General features: G+C 42.9%; 1 protein-coding gene across 14 annotated transcripts in view; it reads left to right on the top strand.

Moving 5' to 3' along the window:
- The window catches only part of TANC1 (tetratricopeptide repeat, ankyrin repeat and coiled-coil containing 1), a 230,335-nt gene that overhangs the window by 144,703 nt on the left and 73,265 nt on the right, over positions 1 to 12,367 (top strand). For 9 of the 14 annotated variants that reach the window (XM_004743905.3, XM_045066600.1, XM_013051959.2 and 6 more), the window contains 2 exons: positions 10,220 to 10,350; positions 11,411 to 11,597. The exons of 2 other annotated variants lie outside the window; for them this stretch is intronic. In XM_004743905.3, the coding sequence (XP_004743962.1) occupies positions 10,220 to 10,350; positions 11,411 to 11,597 (318 nt within the window). The remainder of the gene's footprint in view (positions 1 to 10,219; positions 10,351 to 11,410; positions 11,598 to 12,367) is intronic. 3 more of the 14 variants (XM_013051958.2, XM_013051956.2, XM_013051964.2) reach the window with 2 other exon arrangements.

The following is a 12,367-nucleotide window of genomic DNA, read 5'->3' as shown; positions in this document are numbered from 1 at the left end:
GGGGGCGTTTGGAATTGGTAGGAGAGGAGAGGGGGCCAGGAGCTGGGCGTTGTGGGCAGGGAAGAGGTGTGTTGCCTGCGTCTTGGCATGAGAAATTGTACCCTTTCCCTTCTGTCCAGGTGCTGAGCTGTTTGGTTTGGGTAAGAGGTTCCCATTGGGATGGTGCTGAGGAGGGCAGGGCGCCAGGTGCATGGTGCTGAAGAGGGGAAAGGCCCCGGCGGTATCTGGCCGTTCTAGAGACTTGAGGACCCTGTTGGTGGTGAATTCATGTGTGAGGGTGTCCATTTTCAGATCTCTTCTCTCCTTTCTATGCTGGGTTTTGAAAGAAAAATAAAGGCTTTGTCCTCTGAAGTGAGTATCAGTAACCAGATTTACCAAGCTCTTTGCCCATTTCAGAATAAACCGGGCCTAACCCTCATCCCCACCCTCCGAAGCCTTTGAAGTCCTGGTCATTTATGCCCTTGGTGTTTTGACTGGCCTAGACCGCATGATGTAACCTCCTTGAGGTCCTGTGTAACATTTAGGACTCTCTCTGGAGTAAGAATGGGGGAGAAATTTAGGATTTGTTTTGGGCAAAGAAGAGAGGTTAAAAAGAGTTCCTATTGTCAACATTTCTCCTCTTGCCCGAGGCGGAATCAGCTATCTTTCTTTGGGGAGGCATTCTCCTGCTTGGCTGCCGGCTGAACTAATTAAAGTGTCAAGATTGGTCTTGCTAGCATGTCCTGCAGTTTGCACGTGCACTCACTCCTGAGACCCGAGCCCTCAGATTCGGCATTGTCTATCTCCGAGGGGACTGAACTCATGACATATCTGGGCTGTGACTACAGACCAGAAGTTTCCAGAAGTTTGGCCTAGAATAAGAAGTAGGGTGCACTTTGCTTTTCAGTGTTCAGGCAGAGAAAGAGATACGGTTCCTCTTTGTAAGCCTATGGCCTTCTGTGGATCGTCATGATGTTGGTGGAAGCCCCCGCAGTTATCCACTGGTTCAAGAGAAAGTGGTTGCTTGACACAGTTCAGCTCGGCAATTAGTAAGGGATGGTGTGTTTTGTAATCCCCGTGGAATCTTTTACATTTCAATAGGGTTAATTAAATCTGCCGTATTAAAGTGTAAATTTTATATCCAGGTCAGTGAACCTAAAGGAGAGGCTGTAGCAGAATACAACTAATTGAGTTTGGGTATTAATCCAAGCACACACTAATGTATGGTAGACAGACCTACTCTCTAGGGTTGACTATCCAGCATTATCACTTCAGTTTTGACTTAAAATTTGGACTTAAGCTTTTCATATTTTCTTTGGGAATTTTGTTTTCTATCCTTAAGATGTTTTTCTGGATGTTCTCAATGACAGCATTTCAGTATTCTCCAGACTAACAAACTATTGAAAACAGCTCTTTGTGAAATGCTTTCAGAATTTCCCATAGGCTCACGAAATATCGAGTTACTCCTAAATGTCTGAAATACCCTTCCCGGACTAAGCTGCCTCATTTTATGGTTTAGCACCATAAATTCTTGATTCTTAGCTATTTGAAATTTAAATCAAAGTAAAGCAGAACCATAGAGCACTTTGAATTTGTTCATTAATCTATAAGTAATTTTATTTATGTGAATTTGCATATCTTAGCCATCTGGAAAGTGGGTTGTAGGATACGGGCAGATGAATATCTTTATTATATGCAAAGAATCAATCTGTTAAAGTTTACATTTACCTGGGAACATTTTTAGAGAAATATATTCTACTTTATTTAATATTCTAAAATATTTGGGAAAAATAGCATTTTTCTACTCTGGAGAAAAAAAAAAGAGTGACTTAATCAGTTCCTCAAAATACAGTCCCCCTTTTTCTGTCAAATAGTTCTAATAACTAGTGTGTCGTACAGAATATGTTTTCACAAATGAGCTTCCTATTGCTAAACCAACATATTGTTTGGGGGAGAATGTCATTTGCCTACAAGACAATACCTCTGCCTTTAGGGAAATTTTTTAAAAAAACAACAGATAAATTAGAGAGGATTATTAAATTGCAGTAGGATTCACAGCTATATTTCTTTGAGTTAGGGGCAACCATAATCCATTTAAGTTTCCTTCCATCTGTCATTAGCTACTTGAGCAAGCTTCGATGGGGAGGGGTGAGAAAGTTTTAGTCTAGTGAGTCATTGCTTGGTGAAGATCAATCTCAAAATATGATGAAACTTTTCTTCTGGCATTCTGTTAGCAAGTAAAAACTAACAATATGAAACAGCAGAATAATGACATGCAAAGCTATCTTGGGAGGAGTGTCATTTTTTAGATATGTTTAAGTAAATACTGACACCTTATGTTTTTGGTTATTATTTCAGACATTCAGCTTCTTAGAATGGTGATACGCCATTTGACTAATAGTTGATTAAGGTGTTAGTTAGATGAGAGTTCAGAAAGGGGATGTGCCTGGTATGTGTGCCATGGAAAAGTGGCCAGAGGTAGGGTATCCATTCATTATGCATTTCCTTAAGTAAATATTAATTCTGATGCTGTGAAACGTGCTATATTAGGTGCTATTTGAGATGTGTTATCAAGCATAGGTTCTTTCTCCATGGAGCCTTAGAGTCTGATTGGGGATTAAAGACCTGTCTACATGCAGAGTAGGAAGGGGGAAAAGTACTGTTGACTAATCCAAACTGGGTGCCAGTGGAGGAGCTGAGCTGGGAAGGATTTTTTTTTTTTTTTTTAAGATTTTATTTATTTGTTTGACGGACAGAGATCACAAGTAGGCAGAGAGGCAGGCAGAGAGAGAGGAAGGGAAGCTCCCCATTGAGCAGAGAGTCTGATGCGGTGCTTGATCCTAGGACCTTGGGATCTAGATCATGAGATCATGACCTGAGCCGAAGGCAGAGGCTTAACCCACTGAGCCACCCAGGTGCCCCAGGATTTGATTACTTTAAGATTGACCTGACAATAAAGTATAGGATATAGTGGGGCAGGAAAGAGACTAGGGTCAGGAAGATGGTGAGGAAGAGATTTCATTAGTTTGATAAAACAGAGTAAGGTCTCAAATTAGAACAGGATTGGGAAAGAAGAGGTGGGAATAGGAAGATTGTGGAGAAATTGAATGGGCCTGGAAGCCAGAAGAGACAAAGCTGATGACTTCAAGGCTTTGAAACAATATTCAGATGGACTGAAAGAGGGAACCGTCCATTTCGGTTTGAGTTGTTTCAGGTATATTTTGCTTGAGATATTAGTGGAACATCTCGGCACAAATGCCCGCTGAACAGTGGAAAATCAAACTGGGTCTCAAAAATTCTGGGTATGGACTTTTGTTTAGAGGGAATGCGATGAAATGAGGGTGTGTCAGACTAGGGAAAGGGTCCTTAGGAGAAGAGAACTGAGAATGGGTAGAAGAACCCATAAGACCATACAGTAAATCCTGGAAACTAAGGATTTCCTCTCTGAGTGTCTGATGTGAGAGTTGCCACTTTCCTCTTTGTAGGACAGTGTATTTCCAAGGTCAAAAATTACAGGAAAATCAAAAGAGGAGATAAGCCTTTTAAAAAGACAAAACTACCATGCCTACCAGGTCTGGTTCAGGAGGCTAGTGAAGGTGAATGACTTTAAGTTGTAGGTAGGCGAAAGGGAAATGGAATTGGTGGGGATAGACCATTGCCTTTTTACCCCAAGATTTTGAGCAGGTAAGGGGAGATGAGAGACCAGTTAATAGGTTGAGAGGTGTATGCAGCAATCATTTTTTATTGATTTTAAAGAAAAGGGACAATTTAGTACAATTGAAGACTTAAAGCAGAGATTCTCAAAATGTAGGCTGCAGACTTCTAGGCATCCCCAAGCCCTTCACGGAGGTCTGTGAGGTCAAAACCCTTTTTGTAATGATATTAGGATGATATTTTCATATCTCTTGCATTGACATTTGCACTGATGGTGCAAAAGCAATTGCTAGTAAGACTTCTGATGCATTGGTGCACGTTAAGGTAGGGGCATCTGCTGTTCTAGAGCCAGATGTAATATCTTCCACCACCATGCATTAGCATTGAAAATAATAACTCAGTAACGTCCCTGACAAAGCCCTGGAAATAAGGTTATTAAATCTTGTCCCTAGATTGATCATCTTAATAGTGTGTGTGATGAAACGGGAAGTCTCCATAAAGCACTTCTACTGCATGCTGAAGTATGATGATGGTCTCAAAGGAAACCACTTGTGTGACCGTTGGAATTGCCAGTTTTGTAGTGGAACACCATTTTTACTTGAAAGAATGACTGGCAAACCATGGTTATTCAGAATTGGGTATTAGGCACACATTTTCTCAGAAAGGAGCAAAATGAGCATGTCATTTCAATTAAAAAACACTGAGAGGGATTCCTTGCTAATGATAAAATCTGACCTTTTAAGTGAAAAATTAAGTTTTGAGAATTTCTTTCTGTCACCTTGAGCTTGATGGCTTCTCAGGACCTTTCATTTGAGATGCAGTGATATTAATGTGATATTTTGGTCTTCTATAATAAAATGTGTCAGCTCTTATAAGATCTGCAAAACTAGTATTTTCCAAATGACTCAATGCAGGATGTTAAAAAATCCTGCATGGGTAAAAATCCATTTGACTCTTAGACTGTTGACTTTTTGCTGTAACCCAGTACAAAAAGTGTATTCATACAGATTCAAATTCAACAGTAGAACTAACCTTTAAGAAATTGCTACTTGTCAAGTTTTGGTGTGGTATCAAAGAAGAATATCTGTAATTAATTGAGAAGGCTCCTCCCTTTCCCAGCTACATATCTCTGAGGCCACCATTCTTCACATGCTTTAACCAAAAGAATGTATCACAACAGATTAAATGCAGAAGCAGACACGAGAATCTAGCTGTCTTCTACTAATCAGACATTAAAAAGAATTTGGAGAAGTGTAAAACAATGCTATTCTTAACCTTTTAAACTGAAAATATTTTGTGGGGTATCTGGCTGGCTGGGTTGGTAGAGATGTAACTCTTAATCTCAGGGTTCTAAGTTCAAGCCCCATGTTGGGTGTAAAGATTACTTAAAAATAAAATCTTTGAAAAAAATATTTTTTTCTTAAAAATGTTTAACTTGTAGGTTTTGTGAACTTATGATGAATTGATGTAGATTTAAAATGATTCTTTTAATTTCTTTAAAAAATTTTTTAAATTAAAAAATAAATTTTTTAAAAGGCTTTTATTTATTTGACAGAGACCACGAGAGAGCAAACACAAGCACAGGGAGTGGGAGAGGGAGAAGCAGGCTCCCCACAGAGCAGGGAGCCCGATGCAGGGCTCAATCCCAGGACCATGGAACCATGACCTGAGCCAAAGGCTGACGCCCAACCAACTGAGCCACCCAGGCGCCCCTTACTTTTAATTTCTAACATGATAAGTATCAATGGCTCACCTATACCAAAGGTCTTTGTAGTCCCCAATTTTTAAGAGTCAACCTGAGACAAAAAGTTTGAGAACCACTGGCTTTGAGGAAGGAAAAGAAGACAGAAAATAAAAAGAGATGAGAAAATTGGTCCAGAGTCTGATAATTATCTAGACTTGAGGGGATGAGGACTTGATAAATGGCAGTATGACTAGAAAGAAAGAGACTAATTCAGGGACATTTTGAAAGAGGAAATGGTAAGCTTTGATAACAGTTTCAGTACGGGGTGTATGGGATGGAGAGCTTAAAGATAAATTGTGTGATAAGTATATTTTTTTATTCAGGACTAGAAACCAATTAAGGGCAGTCAGTCCATGGGTAGGTACTCCTCTATAAATACTATTTTTGAAAATTCAAGGAGGAGGGAAGGTGGCTTAGGAGAAGGAGCAGTCGGGAAGAAACAGGGTGTAAATAGAAGGCAAGGAGGGCAAGAAGTTTAGCAAGAAGCAGATCATGGACATTTAGAAGCAGAGGGTGGGACTTAACATCCACTAAGGCTGTGTCTCATTTAACAGGCTCCGTTCAGAAGTACTATCTTGCAAACGGATATTAAATCAGTTGCTCAGGGTCACATGGTAGTAAATGGCTGAACGTTGTCAGTGGTGTCCAAACTCATAGAGTTTGAGGAGGAGAGAAGGGAAAGGGCGTGTCTTGATAGAATGATCTTTGGTCATCCCCAGGAACCTCCACGATTTTAATATAGTCCGACTTTAAGAAGAAAGAATGATGAGTTAAGAAATGAAAGCAATTAGTGTGGGCCAAGTGGGAACAGTTTGATAATTAGAAAAAGGAAATTTTGTGTTGTCTTCAAGGAATAATGAAGTTCAGAAAAAGTTACTTAAGGCAGAAAAGTCATCAACAAAAAAACCTATTTTTTGTTAGCTAAGAGAAATTGAATATAGATAGAAATCTGAGAAACCAGAAAATGAAATAATAGTGAGAAAGTGGACTCTTGCTGTTAGAGTTGGTGGGAATAATGACCAACTTTGATACTGCATCTTATCTCAAAGATGCTTGGTATATAAATTATTTTCTCACTTTTTTTTTTGGTAAGCTCACAACCTTTAAGAAGTGGTTATGGTCACTTCCCTCATGAGGAGCTTGAGGGTTAAAGAGGGTCACACAGTAAGTGGTCCAGAATAGCTTTGGTAGGGAGAAGAAGACCTTTCTTCTGAGGCTGAAGGGAAGGATGGGGGGGATGATTATTATAAGAGGCACGAATGGCTTTGACGTTATGGGGTGGTAACTGGGGAGTTACCGGTCAGTGTAGGGACTGTACTTGAGGGTTGGTGCCACAAATCCAAGTGTGATTAGTTAAAAAAGAGACAGGAAGTGACCCAAGAAATTCCCTTTGCCTTTTTCCACTTGATTATTCCATTATGGTGTGATAGTGAGGACTCTATGAAAACATCATGGGGAAGGAATCACTCTCCACTTGTCTAATGGATTCCCAGGAACTGTGAGGCCAATTATTCTCTCAACTCCAAATACAGCCATCATAAATTCTTTGGATATTGGAATTTGTGAGATGTAAAGTGTTGCTAAGATGTGATGTCCTTATCTCCAGTTCGTATCTCTAACGGTGGTTTTGGGTAAGGTATACCTATTATTGGTGAGTGTTTTAATATTAGCTACATGAATGAAAATACTTCCCATTTAGAGTGTCCCACTGGATTTTCATTTTGGAGTATGAATGTGTTCTAAGGAAATCTTATCTGACTGTTCAAATCTTAGTATTTGTTGATCGGCTGTGGATGTAGAAATGTATTTTAATTTCACAGTCCAGTGTATCAGTGTGAGTTTGTAGGCAACTCATCTCTCCCAAAGTGGCACTGTCACTCTTCACCCCGGGGTCCTTCTGCCAGAATGGAAAGTTCAGAAAGAGAAATCTGTACGTTAGGGAGGGGAAATTGTGGACGGCTTAACGTGGATTAAGGGATTCAAACTGAAGGAGGCTTCTGAAGGGAAGGTCACTGGAATGACATTTGAGAACAAAGAGAAAAATATGAAAAGACAGTTGGGAAGCTTTTGGACAAAATGAAATTGCGGTGACTTACTAGTTGCTAAACCTGAAATGAAGGATGTCTATTCACGCATCCTGAACCCAGGTAAAGTTGGGGAACTTTGGTGGCAACGAGTGCAGACTGAATGGTTAAGAGGACAAGTTGGCTGTGAGCTTGGAGGGGTGTCCTGTCAATTCAGACATTGAACCTGGGAATTGCCACAGCTCCCAGCTTGTCTGAAGGGGGGAGGTTTGGATGAGAAGTCAGCTGTCTTTGCATCAGTATATGTTTTGGGGGTGCCTGGGTGGCTCAGTGCATTAAGCCTCTGCTTTTGGTTCAGGTCATGGTCTCAGGGTCTTGGGATCAAGTCCCGCATCGGGCTCTCTGCTCAGCAGGGCGCCTGCTTCACCTTCTCTCCCTGCCTGCCTCTCTGCCTACTTGTGATCACTCTGTCGAATAAAAAAATAAAATCTGTAAAATATATATATGTATACATATTATATATATATATATATATATATATATATATATATATATATATGTTTTCATGAAAACCTTGGCAATTTGGGGTGTCTGTCTATGGACACAGTATGGAGGCAGCAGTGGCGCCCTAGGGGGCACCCCATTCCCCAGGACCTGCATGGGATGCAGGGTCTCAGAGTGAGCCCCGGGTGAGCGACAGGCTGTGCCCTCGTTTGTCGTCAGGGTAAATTCTGTGGCAGCCAAGCCCGTGCAGCTGTTCTGTGTGCTTCCACAGCAGCTGCCAACTGGGAGTCGTTTCTGGCGCTTTCCCTGGAATTTCAGGTTGAACCAGAAGCTAGACAGGCGCACATTCACAGTTGGGGAGCAGTATAGAGATTGTTTCGAAAGGAAACGGGGGTGTGGAGTAGAGAAACTGCGGAGTTCCGCCCCCTTCCCCACTTCTTCCCCTTGCCATCTGCATCCTGTTCTCCCGCTCTGGTCCGGCTGCCACCTGAGATAAAAGGGCCGTCCCGCCTGAGCCTTGGGGCGAGGGAGGGTGGGACTGCCTGTTCCGAAGTGGTTCAGCCCTTGGGTGTGCCTGGGTTTTGCTGATTTGGTTTGGTTCCTGCCTGCTTTTCCCAAATGCCCAAGTACCCTGGGAATCAAAATATGGTTGGAAATCTCTGGTGGGAAGGGATCCTTTGTAGAGTGGTCTTCTGGGTGTGGTTGACCTGCCCCAGGGTGCTCTCTTACCCCTTTTGGCTTGGGGCCATGGCCCCTTCCTGGCAGGAGTTTAACACAAATGATCCAGAAACATCCAGGCTCTCTTAACCCAGAACAATCAATCCCGTGGTTATTTTACCCTTGCAGTTTTCTGGAGCAGCTAAAAAAAAAACAAAAAACACCATCCAGGCTGGCAAACCACAATTCTTACTGCAAACATCAGGAGCTTTTGAGAGTAAGCAAGGGGCAGGATGCTTTTCCTTCCTTGAGGATACAGCCAGCCTGGTTTCCCTTGTAGCTGCTATCCTGGGAGCAATGACTGAGCAAAACTGGTATGTGAGTGAAGATAATACAAATGGTTCTCAGCTCTACTGGTTTTGATTTTATGGCTCCGTACAAAAGGCAGAGTTAGCACTGAACTTGGGTGGGGATACTGTAGCTCAAAGGTAACACTGCTGTTTTGTTCTTTCCTCATGTTATACTTCTAAGACTTATCTGTAGATTTCCACATCTAGGAAAAACGGATTCGTCAATGTATGGGTCTGTGTCTCTAGATGATTAATAAAAAAGAACAAAACATTAAGATGAATGAGTATATTACAAGTGACATATTGTTCTTAAGTTCTAACTTCTGTAAGCAGGGTTTGCTTTATACGTTATTTCATTCCTTGATGGATGCTGATTTAAAAATAGACGAGAAGTGTTAGAATGATGTGACCATCATTTCGTCAGCTGTAATTAAGTTCCCTTAGTCTTTTGGATACAAGGTTAACCTATAGCTCAACATTTAAACCCAACAATAGAACTCTTTTTAAAAAAGTGCAGAAAGCTAGATGACCAGCTTCTCAGGGGGAGGCCAGAGAAGGGAAAGGTGGCAAATGTGAGCTGTGACCTTCAGGTTAACCGTGTGTCCAGCATTACTGTGGAGTGTGCAGAGAACACAGCCTGATTTCTCTCCATCATCTCCTACGAACAGGAGAATGTGTCACTGGGCTTTGTCTCCTGGGACACATTTTGCTGGGATTTAAAACCTTTGTTTCAGAGTGGATTCCTGACGACTGACCCTCGAGTTGGGGTCCTGGCTTTGACTTTGACTGCTGTGGCTGTGGGGTAGGCACACCACGTTTCCACCAAAGTTAGTCCTGCCCCTGTTTTTGGTTAATGAGAGCTTGGATTTCAGTTTTACCCCAACATCTAAGTATCGTGGGACTCTGCCAGCATGCCACTTGGGTTTGACTTTATCTCTGCCTCCTGTGGGCACTGGCCACCCTGTCCTCTTAAAGAGTTAAGACGAAGGCCTCTTTCTGCCTCTGGCGTGGGAGGTGTGCCCATTTTTCACATGCCGTGGAAATAGGGATTGCTATCCTCTAATCACACTGTGTTCTGATTCAGGTCAAATATTTCACTCTTAGCCCTTGGGAGTTTCTCTTTCACTGTTTTCTTAACCCGTCACAGCCTCTTAATTAGAATGTATTGCTAGAGGACAGGCAGCATTGTCAAACTTTGTGCATTTTATAAGAATACACAAAAGCACCCACAAACAGCTGTAACACTCCAGATGCAAACCTGAAATTCCCCAGAGGAGCATCTTCATTGTTTTCTTTCTTTGTTCCAGAAGCAAAGGCCGATAATGAACCGAGCTGTTCGCCAGCAGCTCAAGAACTGTTGACAAGGCTGGGATTTTTACTGGGAGAAGGGATCCCAAGTGCCACACACATAACCATTGAAGAAAACAATGAGACCATGGTAATGCCTGAGGAAGACACTGCAGATCCTACCGGCTCAGAGGATGCGTGAAGGAGGGCATAACCCTCTTCTCCCCCTCCCTGCGTCAGGGGAGGCCTGGTTCAGTCAAAAGAGTCTGGGCTGTTGTGTATCGAAATTTACTTCAACAGTTCGTGATTTCTGCAGTAGGGGGGGGGTGAGGCAGAAGGGTGCAGAACTGAAGAAAATATCCACGTTAATCTTTGAGTCACCCCCCAGAGAAGAGTAGCTAAATGAACTGAAGTGGCTGAAAGACTCCCATCGTCACAATAACTACTCTTATCTTTATAATATGGTTCTTCTCATCTGGCTGCTTTGGGATATGCTTTCCTGTGCATTTTTTTTTTTTTAAAGGCTGAGATTTTGGAGGGTCGGTGGGATGAGGAAAGATTTGTAGGAGGTGAGGCAGAGACAAAATAAGATAAGATCAAATGAGTCGTGCATGGAGGAGCCTTCTGCATCCTAGGGAGCCAACAGCCTGTCCCTTCAGAGTGGAGATGTGTAAGGTTTGCACAGCGGTGAGGGACCAGAGCTCCCCCCCCCCCGGGAGGATCTCTGCGAGGGTGTCACGCACTGTTTGAGATGGCAGTGGCCACCAGCCTCCTGGCCCTGCTTGCAGAGCCCATAAATCTTTGAGAATTGAATCATGCTGCAGTGCTCATGAAACATGACAAAAACAGAGTTCCCAGGTTTTCCGTACAGAGGTCAAAGAACGCATTTGTCTTCTGCAGACTTTAAATGAAAGGAAGTCTGCCCGTTTGCTATTTCTATTTTATAAATGTGCATTCCCACTAAATTATGTCTGAGACTGCCCTTTTAATAATAATGATTTTTTAAAAAATCACTGGGGAAGGGGACAAAACAAAGAGATTTCTTTTTTAAAATCTGAGAGGCCACATATATATATATTAAGCCCCCTCAGTTGGAAAAACGGTTTTCCCGTTCCTGTTTGCATTGTTACTGCTTTAGTGTCAGAAAGAGAAGCCTGTGTGGAAGGGTCGTGTGTGAAGCCATGCTAACCCTCCTTCCGTTCGCCTTGCAGCGCACAGCTCTGAGCCAAGGCATCAGTCCTTGCTCCACACTAACCAGCAGCACCGCCTCTCCCAGCACCGATAGCCCCTGCTCAACCTTGAATAGCTGTGTCAGCAAGACGGCAGCCAACAAAAGTCCCTGTGAGACGGTTAGCAGCCCTAGTTCCACCCTGGAAAGCAAGGACAGTGGAATTATAGGTAAGAAGCACACGGCTCGGTAACGGAATGGCTCCGTGCCCGTCAGCCAGAGCGTCCACCGGGCGTGACTGCAGAGGACTGTAGCCTGCTCCATGAAGGTCGCTTGGCCAGGGCCCAGCCCTGCTCTTTGCAGCCCGTGCCGGCTCCGTGGACGGCCGAGAAGATGAAGCCTCCTCACCTTTTACGTTCCTTGGTGTTGGTTTTTATAACTCTGGGCTCATTTGGTTAAAAAATTTCCTGATCGCATCAGACCTGTGAAGTTACAAAATCTTACCTCCTCGTCAATTAATTCCATTTGCTGGATGTCTCGTCCCCCCGGGACACAGAACTGGGCAATACGTTCCCTGTGTTTTGAGGCGTCTTCCCAGCCCAATCTCAAGGTCATTCATTTCCGCACTTAGTTCCAGGTATTTTCTCTTTAGTTTCTTTTCATGGGATCTGACCACTCTTTTTGAGGCTAGAATTTTCTCAGGATGTCCACCTGGGACCCCCGCACTCCCACACCCACACCAGTGGGTTTCCTTGCCCTGAACTGTGGATGAGGAGACACAGATTCTAGTCCCAACTCTTAGGGTGCTTAGCTAGGTCAACACTTGCATAACATTGGAGTTCTTTGCACACTTTGTTCCCTTTCCTTCTCTGTTAAAGTAAGGATTCTGATTGGTTCAGTAGTTTCTGGTCTCAGGTACACGTTAGAATCAACCAGGGGAAAGAGCCCTTACCTTTCACATCCTTTCCCAGGAAGAGTGCCTTTACATTTCTGCAGGTGG

This window comes from Mustela putorius, unplaced genomic scaffold (assembly GCF_011764305.1).
Source record: "Mustela putorius furo isolate JIRA1106 unplaced genomic scaffold, ASM1176430v1.1 tig00003869_pilon_pilon_pilon, whole genome shotgun sequence".
NCBI classification, from domain to species: Eukaryota; Metazoa; Chordata; class Mammalia; order Carnivora; family Mustelidae; genus Mustela; species Mustela putorius.
Note: the sequence above shows the minus strand (reverse complement) of the source record. Positions and strands in the feature narration are given on the sequence as shown.